Source organism: Ceratotherium simum, chromosome 8 (genome assembly GCF_057802395.1).
Source record: "Ceratotherium simum simum isolate JZ-2026a chromosome 8, ASM5780239v1, whole genome shotgun sequence".
Taxonomy (NCBI): domain Eukaryota; kingdom Metazoa; phylum Chordata; class Mammalia; order Perissodactyla; family Rhinocerotidae; genus Ceratotherium; species Ceratotherium simum.
In genome coordinates, this window is record NC_141907.1 from 33,001,211 (window position 1) to 33,022,744 (window position 21,534).

Consider the following 21,534-nt stretch of genomic DNA (forward strand, 5'->3'; position numbering starts at 1 on the left):
TTAAGTGATACCAGGGATAAGCAGCAAGCCAAATTAGTTTGTGGCAGGTAAGTAGCAACGAATAAACAGTTTCCCTTCCTTCTTTATACATTTAAGGAAAAAAAAAGGTACACACATATACTCCCAATACACAAACAGAAACACCTAAGACCAATAAGAAGTTTTATACCTGAAAAGTAGTTGAGAAAGCTTCAAACAGAAGTAATCATTTTTAATTCTTTTAGGAAATGACCACAGAGAGAGTAAAGAAAATTAATTCTTTCTGTATCCCTAACAAGTTTAGAAATTTGTGATCAAATCTATGCTATCATTGCAGATGGATACTACTACTACTAATACATATTTACTAGTTATATAAGTTGTTTAGTATACTAAGCACCCTTAAGGAATATCAAAGAAATAAGGAAATAGTCCCTATTCTCAACAAGCTTATATTTTATTAATCCCGTTATAAAAAAGCTTAAAAAATGCTGCATCTCTATATCCCCTTTCTTCATACATTTTTCCTTTCTCATTTTGACAATAAAAAACATATATTTGTTTAAAAAAAAGTATTCTTCAATGTACACAGTATTCCCACTGCTAGACTTTGTTTTCCTAGCTAATCAAAAGTACTCCTACTGGGATTTAATATTATCAATATATTTTCACAACTGGAATCAGTAAACTAGATAAAGCAATTTCTCAAAAGAAGCAATTTCCAAAGGTTTAACTTTCATGTTACAGTGACCTATTCTTTTGGGTTCTTGGACCCAATTCCAATGTGGAGGGGGTTTCCCCCACCAACAAGCAATTCTCCGGATGACAGTAGGGTGTCCTACCATTCAACTCAATTCCGACCCGATCAGATCCCACAGGTTAAGGGTTCAGTCCTATGGGGCTGCCCTGCCTATAAACTTCAGACACCAGTCGCAAGCCCAGATTATCATCCACGCTTCTAACCGACCGCCTATAGATGGGGGTTCCCAGGACCTCCTCCTTGGACTACAGACTCCAGTCACAGTCCAGGTTGTTACCTGTACTTCTGACCAACTGGTTATAAATTAGAGTTTCCCACGACTCTCTTCCCTTCCTTGGGTTCGATGAATTTGCTAGAGCAGCTCACAGAAGTCAGAGAAATATTTTACTTACTAGACCACTGGTTTATTACAAAAGGGTATAACTCAGAAACAGTCAGATGATAGAGATGCATAGGGCAAGGTATGGGGAAAGGATGCAGAGTTTCCATGCCCTCTACAAGCTTGCCACTCTCCCCAAATCTCCATGTGTTCACCAACTCGGAAGCTCTCCAAACTCTGTCCTTTTTGGGGTTTTATGGAGGCTTCATGACATAGGCATGATTGATTAAATCAATGGTCATTGGTGACTGGACTCAATCTCCAGCCCCTTTCCCCTCCCTGGAGGTCTAATCACAAGGCTAGTTCCCCTGGCAACCAGCCCCCAACCTTAGGTGAGTTCTAAAAATTACCTCGTTAGCACAACAAAAGACACTTTCATTGCTTTCATCATTAGGAACTTCCAAAGGCTTTAGGAGCTCTGTGCCAGAAACAGGGATGAAGACCAAATACATATTTCTTATTGTACATCACAATATCACACCTGTGTATCAATTCTCATTAAACTATAGAAAAAGTTTCACTGAAAGAAATTAGGAAGCATTCTATGATTGTTACTAAATAGTGCAAGTTAGCATCTCTCTCTCCTTTCGATCTTTTTCTCTACCTCCTTCAGGAGATACAACTGTGCTAATATACACCAACCAGGCCTGAATCTCAGAATTCTAAACATAACTGTTGAGAGGCCACACGTTGTTATCTTCTCCTATCACTAAATCATTTCCTCTGATATCCAGTCACCCAAACTAGAAATACAGCAGTCATGCTTGAATCGTGCTCTAACTCCTACTCATTCTTTAAGATTTAACTCACAGGGCTAGCCTGGTGGTGTAATGGTTAAGCGCATGCACTCAGCTGCGGCGGCCCAGGGTTCGAATCCCTGGGCGCGCACCGACGCACCGCTTGTCAAGCCATGCTGTGGCGGCGTCCCATATAAAGTAGAGGAAGACGGGCACAAAATGTTAGCCCAGAGCCAGTCTTCCTCAGCAAAAAGAGGAGGACTGGCAACAGATGTTAGCTCAGGGCTAATCTTCCTCACAAAAAAAAAAAAAAAGAAAAAGAAAAAGATTTAACTCAGGAATCACTTAACTTTAGAACAAGCCACTCCCATTTCCACCCCTGCCTGGGATGGGTGCTATTCCTTTATGTTACCAACGCCTAAGTATTCTATGATTTAGAATACTTAAAACACTATTTTCTACTGAAATATTTGCCTGTATCTGTCACCTAAACTGTAATCTTGGTGAGAGACCATGTATAATACAGTTTACTAAATTATGCAAATTATAACAGTGTAGTTTGATCAAGAGATAAAATAAAATTTGGACTTCTAAAGATACAAGGCATATCTGGATAATCCTAGAGGGAAGGGTTTTTTAAAGTGTGGTCCATGAACTACTCATAACAGTATCACTCTGAGACTTTTGATGGAGATTCATCATCCCACACGAGACCTATTTTAAGAATTTCTAGTGTTTGTCATGTATATGTAAAACCGTAAGAATTACCATTTATTTATATCTTATAGGGTAGTGCAGGGGACCCTGCGTTAAGTCAAACATAAAATTTCATTCTATTTTTTTTTAATTGAGGTAACATTGGTTTATACCATTATATAAATTTCAGGTGTACATCATTATATTTTGATTTCTGTGTAGACTGCATCATGTTCACCACCCAAAGACTAAATATTATCCATCACCGTACACATGTGCCCTGTCACCCCTTTTGCCCTCCTCTCTGCCCCACTTCTCCTCTGGTAACCACTAATCTAGTCTCTGTGTCTATGTGTGTGTTTGTTCATTGTTGTATTTATCTTCTACTTATGAATGAGATCATACGGTAGGTATCTGACTTTCTCCATCTGACTTAGCATAATACTCTCAAGGTCCATCCATGTTGTCACAAATGGCAAGATTTCATCTTTTTTTAAAGCTGAGTAGTATTCCATTGTGTATATATACCACACCTTCTTTATCCATTCATCCATTCACTGGCACTGAGGTTGTTTCCAAGTCTTGGCTATTGTGAATAATGATGCAGTGAACACAAGGGTACATATATCTTTACACATTTGTGTTTTCGTGTTCTTTGGATAAATACCCAGTAGTGGAATAGCCGGATCATACGTGGTAGTTCTAAATTTTTTGAGGCATCTCTATACTGTTTTCCATAGTGGCTTACCAGTTTACATTCCAGCCAGCAGTATATAAAGTTCCCTTTTCTCTGCATCTTCTCAAACACTTTTTATTTCTTGTCTTGTTATTTATAGCCATTTGGATGGGCATGAGGTGGTATCTCATTGTAGTTTTGATTTGCATTTCCCTAGTAATTAGTGATGTTGAACATCTTTTCACGTGCCTGTTGGTCATCTGTCTATCTTTGGAAAAATGTCCAGATCTTTTGCCCATTTTTTAATTGGGTTTTTTTTTGTTGTTGAAATGTATGAGTTCTTCATATATTTTGAATATTAACCCCTTGCCAGATATATGGTTTGCAAGTATCTTCTCCCAAGTGTTAGGCTGTCTTTTCGTTTTGTTGATGGTTTCCTTTGCTGTGCAGAAGCTTTTTAGTTTGATGTAGTCCCACTTATTTATTTTTTCTTTTGTTTCCCTTGCCTCGTGAGATACGGTATTCAAAAATATGCTGCTAAGACCAATGTCGAGGAGCGTAATGCCTATGTTTTCTTCTAGTTTTATGGTTTCAGGTCTTACATTCTTTAATCCATTTGGAGTTAATTTTTGTGTAGTGTAAGATAATGGTCTACCTTCATTCTTTTGCACATGGCTGTCTAGTTTTCCCAACACAATTTACTGAAGAGACTTTCCTTTCTCCATTGTATGTTCTTGGCTCCCTTGTCAAAAATTAGTTGTCCATAGACGTGTGGGTTTATTTCTGGGCTCTTGATTCTGTTTCATTGATCTGTGTCTCTTTTTGTGCCAGTACCATGCTGTTTTGATTAGTATAGCTTTGTAGTATATTTTGAAATCAGGGAGTGTGATACCTCCAGCTTTATTCTTTTTTCTCAGGATCTCTTTGGCTACTGAAGGTCTTTCGTTGTTCCACATAAACTTTAGGATTCTTTGTTCTATTTCTGTGAAAAATGTCATTGGAACTTTGGTAGAGATTGCACTGAATCTGTAGATTGCTTTAGGAAGTATGGACATTTCAACTATCTTAATTCTTCCAATCCAAGAGCAAGGAATATCTTTCCATTTCTTTGTCTTCTTCGATTTCTTACAACAATGTTTTATAGTTTTCAGTGTACAGGTCTTTCAACTCTTTAGTTAAATTTATTCCTAGGTATTTTATTCTTTTTATTGTGATTATAAATAGGACTGTATTCTTAATTTCTCTTTCTGCTACTTCGTTAGTATATACAAATGCAACTGATTTTTCTATGTTGATTTTATATCCTGCAACTTTACTGTATTCATTTACTATTTCTAATAGTTTTCTGGTGGATTCTTTAGGGTTTCCTATACATAAAATCATGTCATCTGCAAATAGTGATAGTTTTACTTTTTCCTTTCCAATCTGGATTCCTTTTATTTCTTTTTCTTGCCTGATTGCTCTGGCTAGGCCTTCCAATACTATGTTAAGTAAGAGTGGTGAAAGTGGGTATCCTTATCTGGTTCCTGTTCTTAAAGGGATAGCTTTCAGTTTTTCACTGTTGGGTATGATATTAGCTGTGGGTCTGTCATATATGGCCTTTACTATGTTGAGGTACTTTCCTTCTATACCCATTTTACTCAGAGGTTTTATCATAAATGGATGCTGTATGTTGTCAAATGCTTTCTCTGCATCTATTGAGATGATCATGTGATTTTTATTCTTCATTTTGTTAATGTGGTGTATCACACTGATTGATCTGCAGATGCTGAACCATCCCTGCATCCTTGGAATAAATTCCACTTGATCACGGTGTATGATCTTTTCAACATATTGTTGTATTCAATTTGCTAGTATTTCGTTGAGGATTTTTGCATCTATGTTTATCAGTGATAATGGCCTGTAATTTTTTGTGTGTTGTTTATCTTATTCTTTTAACAATCCTATGAGATATTAATACTTATAGATGAAGAAAATGAAGCTCAGAAATATTGAGTAACTTACTAAAAGTCACACTGGTAGTAAATGGTATAGATGAAATTCAAACCTAGGACTGCCTCATATGCTGAATTAATAAGCTTCCTGGAAAATCTTAAAATTTGGGAACCATGGTCACAGGAAGGCGCTAGAGCATAAAAGAGCTAGCAGAGCTGAAGCTATGGCAAATATGCGGTCCTTCTCTAGAACTAAGGTGTGGAAACTCAAAACCTGAAGTCCAAAGACAAAAGCAAATCTATATAGCACATATTTCAATACCAATGGAATGAAAGCTACAGAGAATGATAGAAATTAAATTTTATGTTTGTATATTTCTTCTTTACTCTTCTACTTCAGAATGAAACTACCAGGAAAAAAGGAATGTGTATATTAGAGGACATATGTAACTAATATCAGTATCCCTTTGGGAGAAGGACAAATGATACAGATATTCTGGAAAACAGCAAAAACTATTCTAACAGTGCTTGTTTTCTTGAGTGTTTAAAGGGTATTATAAGTCCTACTTTACACACGAGAACATATAGATAATTTAATGTGCTCAGAATACACAATGCTAATGTAAGACCTAGAAGAGAAATTACTGTAAAACCATTCACCAAAGAAAATTAACCAAGAAATGTGAAGAGTAGCAATTTTTCCTTCTGGAATAGAGTTCTATTAGCTATTTTGTGGCCCATAACTCAACTATCCTCAGAATAACCTCTCCTCCAAAAAGGTATCATTACTATGCTCTTATCAGTGCAAGTGTAGTCCTCATCTCTATTTTCCTGGTTCCTAAAATCAGGAGTACTGATTTCGCTGCACTGCATGGCTGTAGTATTCTTCCTGAGAATTGTGGTTACAAACATCTGTTTTGCATATACTTTTTGGATTTGGAAACTCTTAAATATTTCTGGTCTGACAAATAGTAGGGTTCATGTTACTGTCATTTTTTAAAACTCAGGCTCAATTCCTGTTTTCTCTCAGACCAAAAATACCACTTGATTGTTCTTTCTTAAGGTCCATATTTCTCGAGCAGTTCTCAGTTTGTACTGGTTCTTCTTGTGAACAATGATGGAATGTATAGAAAGAACACTATCATGAGTCTATGAGATCTAGACTCTACCTATACCTCAGCCACTATAATCAGCTGTGAAACACTGGATAAGAAACTTCACCTCATTAAAATTCGATGTTCTTATCTGTAAAATGAAGTGGTTAAACCAAGTATCTCTAAGGTATTTCTAAGCTATTTCATTCTATGATCCAATCATATTAGTAGATGTCCCATAGGACACAATACTCTGGAACACGAATTCTAAATGCCAAAGAAGTAAATGAAACCTTTAAATGTTCTCAGCAAACCACCCAGCTCAGATGTGCAAAGGATGAGGTAGTCTGGGCACTTGGCACATCCACATCCCTAGGCCCAATAGAAGAGTCCACTGCTCTCTTCTCTAAATTGGCTCCTCCCCATTTCTTTCTAATTACTGGTCTTTTTCAGATCCACTTAGAGACCCTGTGTACCTAGACTAAATAAAAAATACCTACTCCACGCTCCCAGACCATTTTGTACATACATCTCTTATAGTCCTTATCCCTTATCACATATTTAAATAATTATCCCATTGTAATTCTTTCTAGAACAAAGTTAGACATAAATATCTGAAACAATCTTCTTTTTCTTATTTACCTCTATAAGCCTGGTCCCAAGCATAGTGTTTGTCATATATGTGTAATACACAGAAATACAATTTACTTGAATCCTAAAGAGTAGCGCAGGGCCATCTATTAGGAAATATATATATATATAATCTTCTAACAACCTTATAAGGTTGATGGTATTTATAGACGATAAAAACAAAGCTCAAAAATCGAACAACTTACTAAAGGTCACATTGGTAGTAAATGGTATTGCTGAAATTCAAACATACAACTGTCTCATAAAATGCTGAATAAATGAATGGATGAAGTTTTCTTTCCTGATATTTTCAATGATACTGGTTTTCTATAAAATAAAGAGTCCAAGAATAGAATGAAGACAAAAGCCTAAATAAGAATGACCTTATCTATAAATGCATATATGGCAATGTAACTATTGCTGATGTACTGACAAGCGTTATTTCCATGCTAATACATGGGAGAAGAAAATGTATGCACAGACAAGCATTTAGAAAATTCTTATTTACTTACTGAATGTCTACTAAATACAAAGCATTTTACCTTGCCCAATTCCTAGAACCAATCTCCCCAGCTTAGTTTGCTAGTGTTTTTCCTGAAATCTGGGTGAAGAGTGCTAAGTAAAGAGTACTAAGTTGATCACACATATACTCCTAGGTAATTCAGAGCTCACGACATTGTTAAACTCACACAAATAAAATAATCTTATGTAAAGCAGGCTTTAATGAAATATAAATTTCTATAAGCAAGGTAGAAGAACAAATGTACAAGTATACTTTACTAACCACACAAACATCTGCCTGTTTGCACGAACAGGTTGGGCTGATTAGTAACTCCAATTGAGACCGTAGTTTCTCATCATCACCGAGAACCTGGTTAAATTTCTTCACAAAATCTTGTGCTTTCCCAGGGTCAGGCAAATTCTCTATGAAATTAAAAGAGAACCAATATTACAAAAGAAAAACTACTCTACTAAACTAAAAGCAAGCTGTCTTAAAAGTAATGCTGAGCCATCAAAAGACAATCAGCCTAACTGGTTCTTAGAAATAAGATTATTAAGAATTATTTTCTTAGTAGTAAATTGATAGTCCCATTGGGTACATTATTTGTCTGTTTTGATGTTTATTATATATCTACGAAGTGAATAAACATACTCACTTGCTATGGTCATCAGTTTTCCAAACATGGCAGAACAGTTAGCCTCTGACTGAAATTTAAAACAGAAACAAAAGAAGTCATATGTGCTAACAAATTTCTCTAAGAAAATCTATACTCAGTATAGTACCTTTTTTAAAGTAAAAAAAAAAGAAACTCATCACAATCTACCCACTAGAAAATGGCCTACCCTAAGTTGATAAAGAAATGGGGACTAGCAACAACTATTAAGTTAGGACAAATAGAAGGAAAGGAGATGTCAGCAAGAAGGTATTCTAAAATTAAAAAAGAGCACATAACTTTCATAGGGAAATTATCTTGCCAGAAGATTGAAGAGAAGATAACTGAAACAATTATCCTATCAAAATTACTGTGAAACCCTACAACAAAGAAAACTAACTAAAAATGTGAGAAGTAGAAAAATTTTCTTTCTGAATAAGAGTTCTATTAGCTATTTTGTGATCTATTACTTAAATAACCTCAGAATATTGCCTCCCCTCCCAAAAGTACTTCCCTTTCATCCATCACAATATTACTTTATTATTAAATTTGTGTGAAATTTGAGTAATTTGGATCAGAAATTGGTAAACTGTGGGCCCATGGACCATTTGTTTTTGTTCAAGTTTTGTTGGAACACAGTCATGCCCATTCATTTACGTACTGTCTACGACTGCTTCTCCACTTCAAAGGCAGAGCTGAACAGTTCACCAGAGACTGTATGGCTAGCAAAGCCTAAATTTTTACTATCTGGTCACCTACAAAAAAGTTTGCCAACCCTTGCTTTAGCGTCCATGGGGTCCTTGAGGGGTCTCTTGTCTATGGTTCCCTGATTAAGAATACCTATTCTAATAAATACATTTAGAAGTATATTAAGAGATTAAGTTTCTTTCTCCCACCTTCCAGAAAATGCTGGGCAGAATTTCTTTGTTAATTGGACTTGGGTATATTTATAGGATTTGATACTGACTCTACACTGAAAGACCAAAAATCACAGAGTAAAAAAAATTATGAATTCTAATACAATTTTATCTTGAGGTTTAATTCTAATTATTTGAAAATTGATAAACTCAATAAATTCTTAGTGTCTAAATACTTGATAAACTAGAAAACACCATTTCTTTGCTTGTGCTGGAAAATAAGATTTTGTTATATTCATTTGAAGTGGAAATTTAGCTTGGATAACTACAGAAATTATGTTTAACTGACATTTAGAAAATAAAATACGTGAGATACTTTTTGCCTGTTTTACCATATATAACTACAGAAAAATTGAACTATGACTACCACAAACTATGAATTTAAACAAATCATGAACCTACTGTAGGCTGCTTGTGCAAATCCAATAGTTCTCGTACATGACTTCTAAGCATGTTCTGACACTTCCACATTTCATTGAGAGCTCTGTAAATAGTTATAAATATGAAGAAAATACATAATATAACAATACTGGTAATTATTCAACTCAACTACTGTTATTGTTGCATGATGTAACACACCATTCTTTTACATCTACCTAAAATTTTAAGCACCAGAAAATTTATTTATTAGGATTATGATAGTTTAGTTTAAAATGGTAAATGTAAGCCTTCTTGTAAGAGAAAATATTTGAGAAGTTTAGAAGGATGAATAGGATCTTGCCAGGTAAATGAAGGGATTGAAGGACATTCTAAGCAGAGGTAGCTAGAATGTTCTGGTACAAAAAAAGATAAAATGTCATCAAAGTGCATGGCACATATAGGAAACCGAAAAAAAATTATAGGCTTGGAGCACAGAGTGTGAGTACAGGAGTATCAGGAAGCTGGAACATACTACAGAAAAAGATCAGATCAAGAAGGCCTTTTTATGCCAGGCTAAGAGGGGGACATATGAAGGACTGCAGACCATTTACAAAGATGAATTTCTTAGAAATGATGTAGATTCAAGACACCAAATTTAAATTGAGAGTGTTCATTCTAGACTTTTCTCTCCATGAAAGCAGATTTTCTTCTCTTACAAATCCAGTCCATAATTTCAGGTACCCAGAAGACCCCTGAGAAATGAGTCTATCTCTGAGTATTCTTTGCCAAATATTTTGAAATATAAACAGAGACCAAAACCTTAGGCCAGGGGCTTACTACATCACGTGTGCATTAGGAACCACTTGCAAATCTTTTTAAAAACGATGGCTCGGGGACAGCCGGGTGGCGCAAGCAGTTAAGTTCGCATGCTCCGCTGTGGCGGCCTGGGGTTCACCGGTTCGGATCCCGGGCGCGCACCGACGCACTGCTTGTCGAGCCATGCTGTGGTGGTGTCCCATATAAAGTGGAGGAAGATGGACACGGATGTTAGCCCAGGGCCAGTCTTCCTCAGCAAAAAGAGGAGGATTGGCAGGTGTTAGCTCAGGGCCGATCTTCCTCACACACACACAAAAAAAGATGGCTAATGCCTCCTAATATAATACACCGAGGATACAATGTTACTTTTGGAATTTGTGCTGAAAATGCAAAACCTCAATCTAATAATGAGAAAACACTGGACAAACCCAAATTGAGTGAATATTCTACAAAATAATTGGTCTATGCAATATTCTTCCCCAAAAACATCAAAGTCATAAAAGACAAAGACAGACTGAGGAATGGTTCCAAATTAAAAGATACTACAGTCATGACAACTAAAGATGCAATGTGTAATCCTAGAAAGGGAAAAAAAATATCCATAAAGGATATTACTTGGACAACTGAGGAAATGTGAATATACATTGAGTTAGATAATAATATTGTATCAATGTTAAATCTCTTGATTTTGATAAGGGTACTCTGGTTATATACGAGAATATCCTTGTTCTTAGGGAATAGACACTGAAGTATTTAGTGGTAAAGAAACCCAGTGTTTGCAAATTACTCTCAAATGGTTCAGAAGAAAATACGTATATAGAGATAAAGAAAAAGCATATGCAAATGGCAAATGATAAAAGCAAATGGTCCAAAATGATGAATCTGGGTAAAGCAGATATCACAATGCTTTGTACTATTCCTGTAACTTTTCTGCGAGTTTGAAATTATATGAAAATTAAAGGTTATATATATATATATATATACACACTCACACACACATATATAATAGCTGAGGTTCTTATTCAGGAGAATCAGAATTCTCAATGACAGGCCTTCTTTTTAAAAAGCATTATATAAAAAGTGGAATGACTACACATCCTAGCATCTTGGGACAGTTAAAGTTCATGTCAGTTGTCCAAACAAAATTATTAATAATGCCTCCTTTCAGTAGCAAAAATATCCAGTTTGGACAATCAATCATGTGGTCATTTTACACAGAAGAGATTTGGATATGCTCTCCTGACAAAGAATCAGTACCTAGTTCTTAGGCTTAGTATAGTAAAGCTCCAATAGCGCAAGTTAGACCCCAGTCATCTTTTGTCATAGACAAAAGATAATTTTGACATGGGGACTTCTCTGAATCCCTGAAACCACGTTACTGACTCATTTGCCAAATATGCCTATGCAATAGGAATATTTTTGCTTTTAACTTACCTGAATTTATATCATAAAATTTTTCTTTATAAATATTTATCTGAGGTTCTTTTTTTTTTTTTTTTTTAAAGATTTTTTATTTATTCAGTTTTTTCCCCCCAAAGCCCCAGTAGATAGTTGTATGTCATAGGTTCACGTCCTTCTAGTTGCTATACGTGGGACTCGGCCTCGCGTTGGACGGAGAAGTGGTGCCTCGGGGCGCTCCCGGGATCCGAACCCGGGCCGCCAGCATCAGAGCGCACGCACTTAACCGCTAAGCCACGGAGCCGGCCCTATCTGAGGTTCTTGATTCAACCAGAAGAAGCAACAACCCCATCAACAATTAGATAAGATGAAGTAATTTTATGAAATCTTCAGGAAATACTCCAAACAGTCATTTAAAAAATAACTTACTTGACAGCATTGGGATCCAAACTAGCATATAAATAATACAAACATTTCATTCTCTCTTCTGTTTCCAAGTTGTGGGGGACAAGATACTGAGCAAAGATTTTCTCTACCAACAGTCTATGAAAGAGACAAAAAAAAAAAAAAAAACCAAATAACACAATTATTCTATTTTTTAGAAGCAATAGCCATTTTATAGCTTAACCATCTCATGCAAAGACACCACTATCAATGGTGATACCTGTGTGTGCAAATACAATGGAAAAGATCAGTATGTGATTAGTTCCTTTCCTTGGAAGTACAATTATTTTTAAATTTAGAGCTGCAGTTGCTATCTGTGGCTTTACTTTTTAATCTGTCAGTACAAAACATTTGTTCTAAAAGGGTTATATCTTACTCCTAAAGACAGGGTGCTAGGCTGTTCCACCTATTCTTCATCATCAGTCTGGAGCTATAGCAAATTATTTAACACTACATATAAAGCTATGATCTCAAGAATAGCTAATTCTCAAAAAAACATTAATTTCTTCTGATTACAGTTTTGCTCCTTTCCCACATTATCATTTGGTAAAATCAGGGAGATCTTCCTTTATATTACTTCCTGAAAGTTTAGCTTTTCCTGTGCACATTTGATCTCTCTTCTTTCCACAGTCTAAATTCCTTACCAGTACTAGAATATCCTTCTTGCTAAGTTTATATTTATTATTCAGTATCACTGGAATAAGAAAATACAAGAGCTCTTCATTAATCAACGAAATACATATCCAGTGATGACCAAGTAGTCAGTCTAATTCAATAAAACATTGCAAAGTATTTTGCAAAAACAAAAATCATGACTATATAATCCAATATAGAATTATATGTAACACTCAGAAAATGAAAACATCATAAGTCCTCATCACAAGAAAAAAAAAATTTGTAACCATCTATGGGGACGGATGTTAATTAGACTTACTGTGGTAATCATTTCACAACATACACAAATATAGAATCATTATACTGTACACCTGAATCTAATACAACGTTATATCAGTCAATTGTACCTCAATACCTCAATTAAAGGAAAAAAACCAACAACAACACAATACCTCTATTGGTACTTATAGTGTTGCAAAAAGGAAAAATAATAACTAGCAGATATTGAACAGTGCTCTATTACCAGGCATTGGGCTGGGGGGCTTCACATTCATTATTTTATTTAATCCACATGACAATCCTGCAAGGTTGGTTTTATTATTACCTCTTTTCAGACAAAAGCAAGCTACAGAGAAGTTAAGTCAGTTGTGCACGAACACACATTTAAGAGGCAGAGGGAACATCTGGTCTCTGGTCTGACTTCAAAGCCCATGCCTATTTCACTATTGTTATGCTACCTTACAATCTTGGCTAGAGTCTTATTCAAATATAGTTTATACAAATATGCAGAAAGTGATTTCTAAACTTAGAAATAAATCATTGTTAAAAAATAAATTATTTAAAAAAAATTAAAAGCACTTTTATATTCACAGTCTACCAAGATATTAGACTCACTTGTCATCGATGCTATTCTGATAATAAATATGCAATAGTTTGTCCTTTATCCAGCTGACTTTCTCTGCAGCTTCCTTTCCTGCTTCACCATGAAGACAGTATTTCTTATAAAGCTGAGCCAGACCCATCATAGCTTCTTTTCTTACTCGCCACTAGAAAGTATAAAGTTTATTGGATGAGCTAGATACCAAACTTTAGTATACTAATCTGTAAAAATTGCCATTTCTTCATTAGGTTGTACAATCAGACTTGTGTGTAATATAAACTGGCACAATAATTCATTTTCATAAGAGGTAGACATATTGCTTTACCAACAATTTAGTGTAGGTTGCTATGTAGAAATCAGATTACTTTAGAAACTATCCAATGCAAATACTGCTAAATCATCTACCAATGTTTTTATTTCCCTCAAAGCCAAGCAACAGTAAATCTTACAGGAGATTTCATTAGATTCTGTCTAAAAAAATTTTGGCCAAGTTTTAGAAGCGACTAAGGGGTAAAAGAGAAAGTGTATAATTTACTCTGCAAACAAAAGCCCTATCATCTAGAATGTTTTATTCTAGTCACATCCCTTTTGATGTTAATTCAGAATAAGAAGAGCAAAATTTAGTACCAAGATCCTAGAATTACAAAGTTGGAAAGCACCTTAGTGATCATCTTAAGTGAATTTCCTTGCTTTGTAGATTAAAAGGGCAAATGATTTACCTAGCCACATCCTAGTTAGTGGAAGACTCTTTGGGACTTCTAGAGATTGGGATGGTTTACTAGGAGGAAAGAATGGTGTAGGAGGAGGGTGAACAGAAAAGGAGACTAAAAACCTAGAGTTAGAACCATGATCATAAGATGTAATAAAAACAATAACAAAGAAAGATATTTGTCTCAATAACAAACCAGAGCATACTATCTTTGGTTTATTTAAATTAATACTTTCCTACAAATCTTTTGCATAATTTTCTCATTTTTAGGCTATTTAGTGGACGGAATGAAACTCTGCTCCCCATACAACAGGTAGCAGATGTCATCTGACATTTCTTACATGAAAACAAAGAATGTTTGCAATCTAAGAAATCTAAGATTAAGTCCTTTCCCTAGATTTTACAGAGGAGAAAACAAATTTCAGACAGGCTACAGCCAAGGTCATCTAATTTATTACACCAAAATCCAGGTCTTAAAACGTGTAGTAGATGCTATTATGACCATACCACAGTTCAGGAAGATTCACTTATTCAATTCTTTCTGAAACTATATACAAACATTGACAGAAGGAGGAGTGAAATGTACCTAAAAGGCGGAAATCACACAAGTGGCAATACCTTAAATCAAGTGTGTACATCGGGGGGAGTTACCAACTAACCACTAAGAGAGTGTCATTTCATTTAAATTAAAGTTGAGGGGAAAAAAGTCTTCAAAGTTAGAATTACTGACACAGTTGAACAAGTTAAATAGTGTCTGCTTTACATATCTGCTACCTATTTAAAAAGAACTTAAAGACTACCTCTTAATATATTTCAAAACCAAAAAATATCACTTTTCTACTCTGAAATTATCGATAAACTACATTGGTTTCAGGAAGACAGCAGGTTTTCAACTATGCCTCAAATAAAACAGCACACTGCAAAGGCAACCTTTGCGAAAAATGTTACTAAGTAGCATGTCTAATCAGGCTGCTTTGCATGTCTGTCTCTAGCTTATGGTTGACACTATTCTTTAGCAACTGCTATTGCTGTCCTTCCTACTACTTTTCCTTATCAACTCACGTTTTTAACTGCATAAGACTGTCACTTTTGAAAATGCTAACTATAAGAGATAAATATAGGTGATCAATCACTATTCTTTTGAAATTCATCATGTAACTGAAAAGATAAAATAAAACTTTAATTTAGCTGTTCTTTTTATAAAGGTAAGCTAGAAGACAAAGCCACACCTAAGATCTGAAAAGCTATAGAATCCAATGTATTCATTTGTGAAGATAATTAAAAGATACGCAGGAAACATACAAATTATTAGCTCTTTATTTGGTATTGTATTAACTTGACTTTCACACAGAAAAGCTTTAAATATAATAGAAAATAATTTCTATTGAATTCAGCAAACATTTTAAACACAGTAAATAACAAAAGAATAAAATTCCTCAGATTTTACCCGTTTATCCAGTGTTCTTTCCCTTACAAAGCCAAGTAGCTGATCATTTACTAAGGCAAGGTCTCTTTTGGCAGCTGTTATTATAGTAACAATGACATCATGACGAATGGCTTCTTCTGGATCATGTGATCTAACTTTCAAATATTCTGTAACAAGAGAAAAAAAATTAAGCTAAATGTTAGCTATGATATTTATCATGCTCAGAATGACAGAAGAGACAAATGCTTTAAGCTTCCGTCCATATTAAAACAGTCTGTAAAATGTGGCATGAATTAAAATCATTTTATTTCTGAGGTGGCAATACCCTACTATATATAATCACAAAATAAACTAAACCATACTATTTATTACTGCATAGTCACATCTTAATAAATAAGGTATTTTACATGAACTATTCTGGAAAAGTCAAATCACAACACAGTATCTGATTTATACAGTTTAGAATTTAAGTTACAATACAAATTAAAAGACTTAAAAGAAAAATAGTAAAAATGCTTATAGTAAGTTCACTGATATATCTGCACATGACACAAAATACTGAATAACACTCTATGACCTCTAAAAAAATTCCTGAATAGCTATAATACAAACAAAATCAAAACAAAAAATGTTTATTTCCTCTACTTTGGTAAACAGCATTCTGATAAAAGCCATTTATTTGCTACTACCAAATAAGTAGGTTCAAATGCTCTACGTTCAAGTGAAGAATGAGAAATTCTAGTTTAGTCCAGAAAATAATCACTTTCTTGCTTATTATTAGATATGTTACTATATTTATCACATAGGTATAATGATTTGTGCCCAAACCCAATGTCATAAGGAAGGGTTTACTTCCTATGATTTTCAAACAATTCCAAAGGATTACAATATGAAGATTTCAAATGTAATTTTATTGTATAAACATGAAATCATTTACTAGTCCATGACTTGATAAAGACTTGATATAGTGCCAGAGTTAAAACCTATCCAGAAACTGAAGTTAAGGTTAAAGACTACATCTAAAATAGATTTGTGTGATTACTCTCATATTTGTAATAAATCAGCTAGCTTACCTGTGAGATCCTTTGCTAAATCTGGGTGATTCATTAAACAGTGACTGGCAAATTTCACACTTTCTAATCTCACAGGAACGTGAATGTCATTAAATCTACATAGAAAGAGATTGTTAAATATTAGTTGTAAGGCAAAATAATTATTTTCAAATAAGGTATATCTAACATTATGTAAATGCCTATAAACAACAACAGTTACTGATTAGAAAATGTATCGATTATTATTATGACAGTTAATACGTTCTGAAGGAAGAATATAAAGGAAAAAGATAATTTCACAAAAACATTTTTGAAAACAGAATTTGTTTACCATGCTAAAGCAAACAAAAACCAGTATAAAACACATCCTCCAACCCAAACTACCTAGTTTGTAAAGCCAAAAATTTAAGATCTTAAAATTATGCTATAAAACAAACAAAAAACAAATATTCAAAAATGCACAAAATCTACCTGAAAAAAATATACAAGAGGAAAATAGTAGGGGGATTCGAGGTAGCAAATCACATACAAGAGGCAGATCCAGAAGTTCAAAGATGAGTGTGTGAAATGCATGTGTCATACTGCCGCACAACAAAAAATTTCATATGGCCAGGACCAACTTGTATTAAAATGCTCTTTTAAAGGTCTGGTATACTGTAAGAATTCAGTAAATATGAAACACCACATGTAGATTCAAAACTGCATATAATAAGGATAAGCTGAGCAACACCCAAATTTAAAATTCATCATTGGACAATTTTAAAAACATTTATTAATTATAAAAATGTGATTTAAATAGCAGGAGATATTTTTATTTCTGAAGTAGTCTCATAAAACAACCAATTAAACTAAAGTTATTTAATAAATGTCTTAATGTCCATGGCCTCCTAGTTTCTTATCCAGAGAGAATCATATTTTAATAAAACCTTGCATTTAGGATTGATAATTTTTACTGCCAGAGAAAAATGAAAATATTACCACTTATGATCAAGTAAATTACAAAGAATCAAAACACTTATTGCTAAATACCTAAGGAAAACAGTACAGTAAAACAGACTGGTAATACTTCTCTGTTCTATGAATCAGAGATTCATTATTAGAGACAGCAGTGAATGTAAAATTATGACTATAGGAAGCCTTTAATGATTGATTTAGTTTTTACAGTAACCCAGGTAAAATATGAACCTTGCATTTTTGCTTAAATGTTTTGCTGTAAATATTGATGTCAATCACAAGGACAGAATCACTCCTCTGTATACTGACAAGTACAGTTGCTTCATCCTCTCTATTCTAAATTCTTATAAATTCAAGTTTAATCATTCAAATAGTCAACCCTTATTCCTATTAAGACCTTCAAAATGGCCTGTTCTGAACAAGTAACTTAAAATATCATTATGTCAGTGTCAGAGATTTCTCAGATTTGTTACGTTCTCCAGAATACTAATACGTAGTGAAAATCGACTTTTCAATGTTTAAAGCAAAGAAACATGTAATGGAATTCAAGGTGGAATTTAATAAATTTCATCGATTTTTCAACCTTACCATCAAGTTGAATAGAATGTAATAATTCTAAGTTCTTGAGAAGGAATATTAAAAACTATTTGAGTGAAGAGCAATGATATTTTTAATTTCAAAATCATACAATACCAAAATAGTTCAAAACACATATCGTGTAATCAGATAAGCTACAGACCTAAAAGATAAGCACTAGTAAATGAATAAATTGCTGGACTGAAAAATGGCATGGATTGGACCATTATGTCTTCAGTCTCATGATTTATTTAAAAATCTTAAGACTTGGAATATTCTCAGATGTTGCCTATCTATTTATTCTAATGACATTATTTTAGCACAAAAAAGATTAAAAAGTGTTATGTGGGTAAATAATGAGCTTTCTTCATAAAAACTCTGTCCTACAATTTATTCTCCAAGAAAGACAGCAACACAGATACTAAAAAAAAAAAATATATATATATATCAATTAAAGTTTGGATATGTGTGGTTTTAATCAAGTGGACCATACTTACTGGCCTCCAAAATATACAAGTTAGAATCCATAAGATTGTATGTTCTCTTACCGTCCAAGAAAACACTGCCAAAGAGGACGATTCTGTGTTGCCAAATCGGAATCTTTAGACCCAAACAATTTAGCTAAAAGTCGAACAACAGCTAGTCGCTCTTCTCCATCATTGCTCTAAGGGAAAAGAGAAAATAAATGAAGCCTGAGGTTTATTCATCAGATTACAGAAAACAACATGAAACATTCTCAAGAAGCTACAATTTCATATTTCTGCTTATAACGAGACCCTTAAAATATCATATGCTCTCATTCACTATGCAGAAATTGATTTGATTCCATGCTAGATCATCTGGTTCTTTGCGCTTATTTCACACCCTCCCAACTGCTAATTTATGCCTACTTCACTGCTTGTTTGCAATTTACACATTTCTACAATTTATATTGTAGAAATATAAAGATAATCATTCAATTCAAACATTCCCTAAGAGTCCGAGAAAAAAATTCTGTAAAGGGCAAGCTGCAAATAATTCCTGCCCTAGTAAGCTTTCTTTATAAGAAATCTTTCCTAAAATTTGAGCTCCAATATAAGCCCTTATCAATTAAGGTTTTGATATGTGAAGTTTTAATCAAGGATCCCCTACTGACTGAAGAACATGACACTGAAGAATGTCATGATTCAGGAAAACTCATTTTAATAGAAGAGCAAGAATTTTAAGAAGATCTAAAAGGTCAGGTGAACTGAACACTACAAAAAAACCAAACCTTAGTTTAAAGTTGTTTTTTGATAAGGGCCTCCTATTTTCTTATCTTGAATCAATATATGCTATGAAAATTCTGTTCCAGTTTCACTAGCAATGTCATGTCTTAATATAAATTAAGTTATTCTGAAACCATATGGTGTGTGAAACTTTTTTTCTTTGTTTTGGTGAGGAAGATTGTCCCTGAGCTAACATCTGTGCCAATTTTCCTCTATTTCATATGTGGAACGCCACCACAGCATGCTTGATGAGCAGTGTGTAGGTCAGCACCTGGGATCTGAACCCGCAAACCCCAGGCAGCCAAAGTGGAGCATGCAAACTTAACCAGTACACCACTGGGCCAGCCCTGAAATTTTTAAAAAATCACATATTCACTAGGAAAATAACGGCAGTAACTAAAAGTAATTGCTCATTTTTTGAAATGTTCAAATATAATGTATGTTTACAGCAATACCAGAAATCCAATAAACAAATATTCATGAGAAAAGACAAAGTTAAAAAAGACCATAAGCTATATATAGTCTTTTCCTTATGGATGTCTTAACTCTTAGGAATAGAAGTTTTGTGGGTAAAATAGGCACACTTATCAAATAGATATAAAAATGAAAACTGTATCAAGCTTTAACACTTACAATTACAAAAATGATTTTCTTTGACAAAGTTTTTCTCAAGCAATGTGACAACATACAGATTAGAGCTACCTTTTAGTAAGTCTAGTTGACTAGCCAATGTGATTTATTTTTTTTAAAGAAAAATCAATCTATCCCTTAAATGTCAAACAAAAGAATAAGTGGAAATTTTATTCTATTTTTAAGTGACTACTTTAGTAGCTTAGCAATTATTTCAAATGATGTGACATTTCACATCTATACAGTTAACTACTGAAATAAAACTAAGTGAAAACTTGCCCCTTGTCTTTTTAAAATACATTCCTTGAGTGAGACTGGGAAATGATTATAGTGATGGTCATTTTTTTTGGTGCAAAATCATTTGGTGTCTCTGATGTATAGCTGTATTATAAATCTATTCCAAAGTGAAAATTATCTCATTAAGACATTACATAATACGTTGTTTGAATACAAATATATATATCTTAGTAATTTTAAAAGCTGGTAAAATTTAGAAATTCTGCATTAACAATTTACCAGTGACTTTCTAAAAGAGATTCAAGGGCCGGCCCCGTGGCTTGGTGGTTAAGTGAGCGCGCTCCACTGCTGGCGACCCGGGTTCGGATCCCGGGCGCGCACCGACGCGCTGCTTCTCCGGCCATGCTGAGGCCGCATCCCACATACAGCAACTAGAAGGATGTGCAGCTATGACACACAACTATCTACTGGGGCTTTGGGGGGAAAAATAAATAAATAAAAAAAAAATCTTTAAAAGAGATTCAAAAGCCTATCTAGTTTTCATTTCTCTTCAATTCCAGCTAGAAAAGGTCACTAACTCTATTATTGTTTCTAATTACAAAGTAATTGATTCAGAACAAGTCTCTGCAAAAATTTTCACTCCAACCAAATTAAGGCAATTATGGCTACTTTATAATGTTTTTAAATTTGGGGAATAAATGTAAATGTCAGTCTCCCTCTCTGCATCCCATGAAGGAAGTCTTAAATGTAAAAGGTGGCAAATTTCCTGATAATTATAACCAAGGCTGCTAGAGTACCCCTTAAATATATGAAAATACACTCTCTGGACCTATGCAGTGGATAGTGTGTACAGTTGCATGCAGTGGCCCAGTACAGAGTAAAATCAAACAAATAGTTATTTTGAAGCATTTTCTCAAACATTTTTACTGTCCTAAAGAGGACTGTAACCTAGGACTCTTAATTATGAAAAGCTGTAGCTATATGATTCAGAGCTATAACTACAGAAAATCACCACAGCCATAAAAACTTTCTAGGCTATCTACTTAACACATATTGGTGACTCAAAAAGAGGCACCCTAATTATATATAGATAGTACCTAAACTACTCCGAATCTCAGTTTCTTCATTTGTGATGAGAAAAGTTAACACTGGTATAGGTTAGGGTTGCAGTCAGAAGCAAATACAAACACAGGTGATGGCACTTGTTTTAAGACAATAAAATATTCCATTATCA

General features: G+C 34.2%; 1 protein-coding gene across 5 annotated transcripts in view; it reads right to left on the reverse strand.

Annotated features, from left to right (window-relative positions):
- PDS5A (PDS5 cohesin associated factor A) overlaps positions 1-21,534 on the reverse strand; it is a 161,844-nt gene that overhangs the window by 64,185 nt on the left and 76,125 nt on the right. For all 5 annotated transcript variants that reach the window (XM_087434212.1, XM_087434211.1, XM_014786828.2 and 2 more), the window contains exons 9-16: positions 18,735-18,850; positions 16,678-16,772; positions 15,626-15,771; positions 13,484-13,635; positions 11,960-12,073; positions 9,359-9,440; positions 8,043-8,091; positions 7,670-7,809 (exon numbers count right to left, since the gene is read on the reverse strand). In XM_087434212.1, the coding sequence (XP_087290338.1) occupies positions 7,670-7,809; positions 8,043-8,091; positions 9,359-9,440; positions 11,960-12,073; positions 13,484-13,635; positions 15,626-15,771; positions 16,678-16,772; positions 18,735-18,850 (894 nt within the window). The remainder of the gene's footprint in view (positions 1-7,669; positions 7,810-8,042; positions 8,092-9,358; positions 9,441-11,959; positions 12,074-13,483; positions 13,636-15,625; positions 15,772-16,677; positions 16,773-18,734; positions 18,851-21,534) is intronic.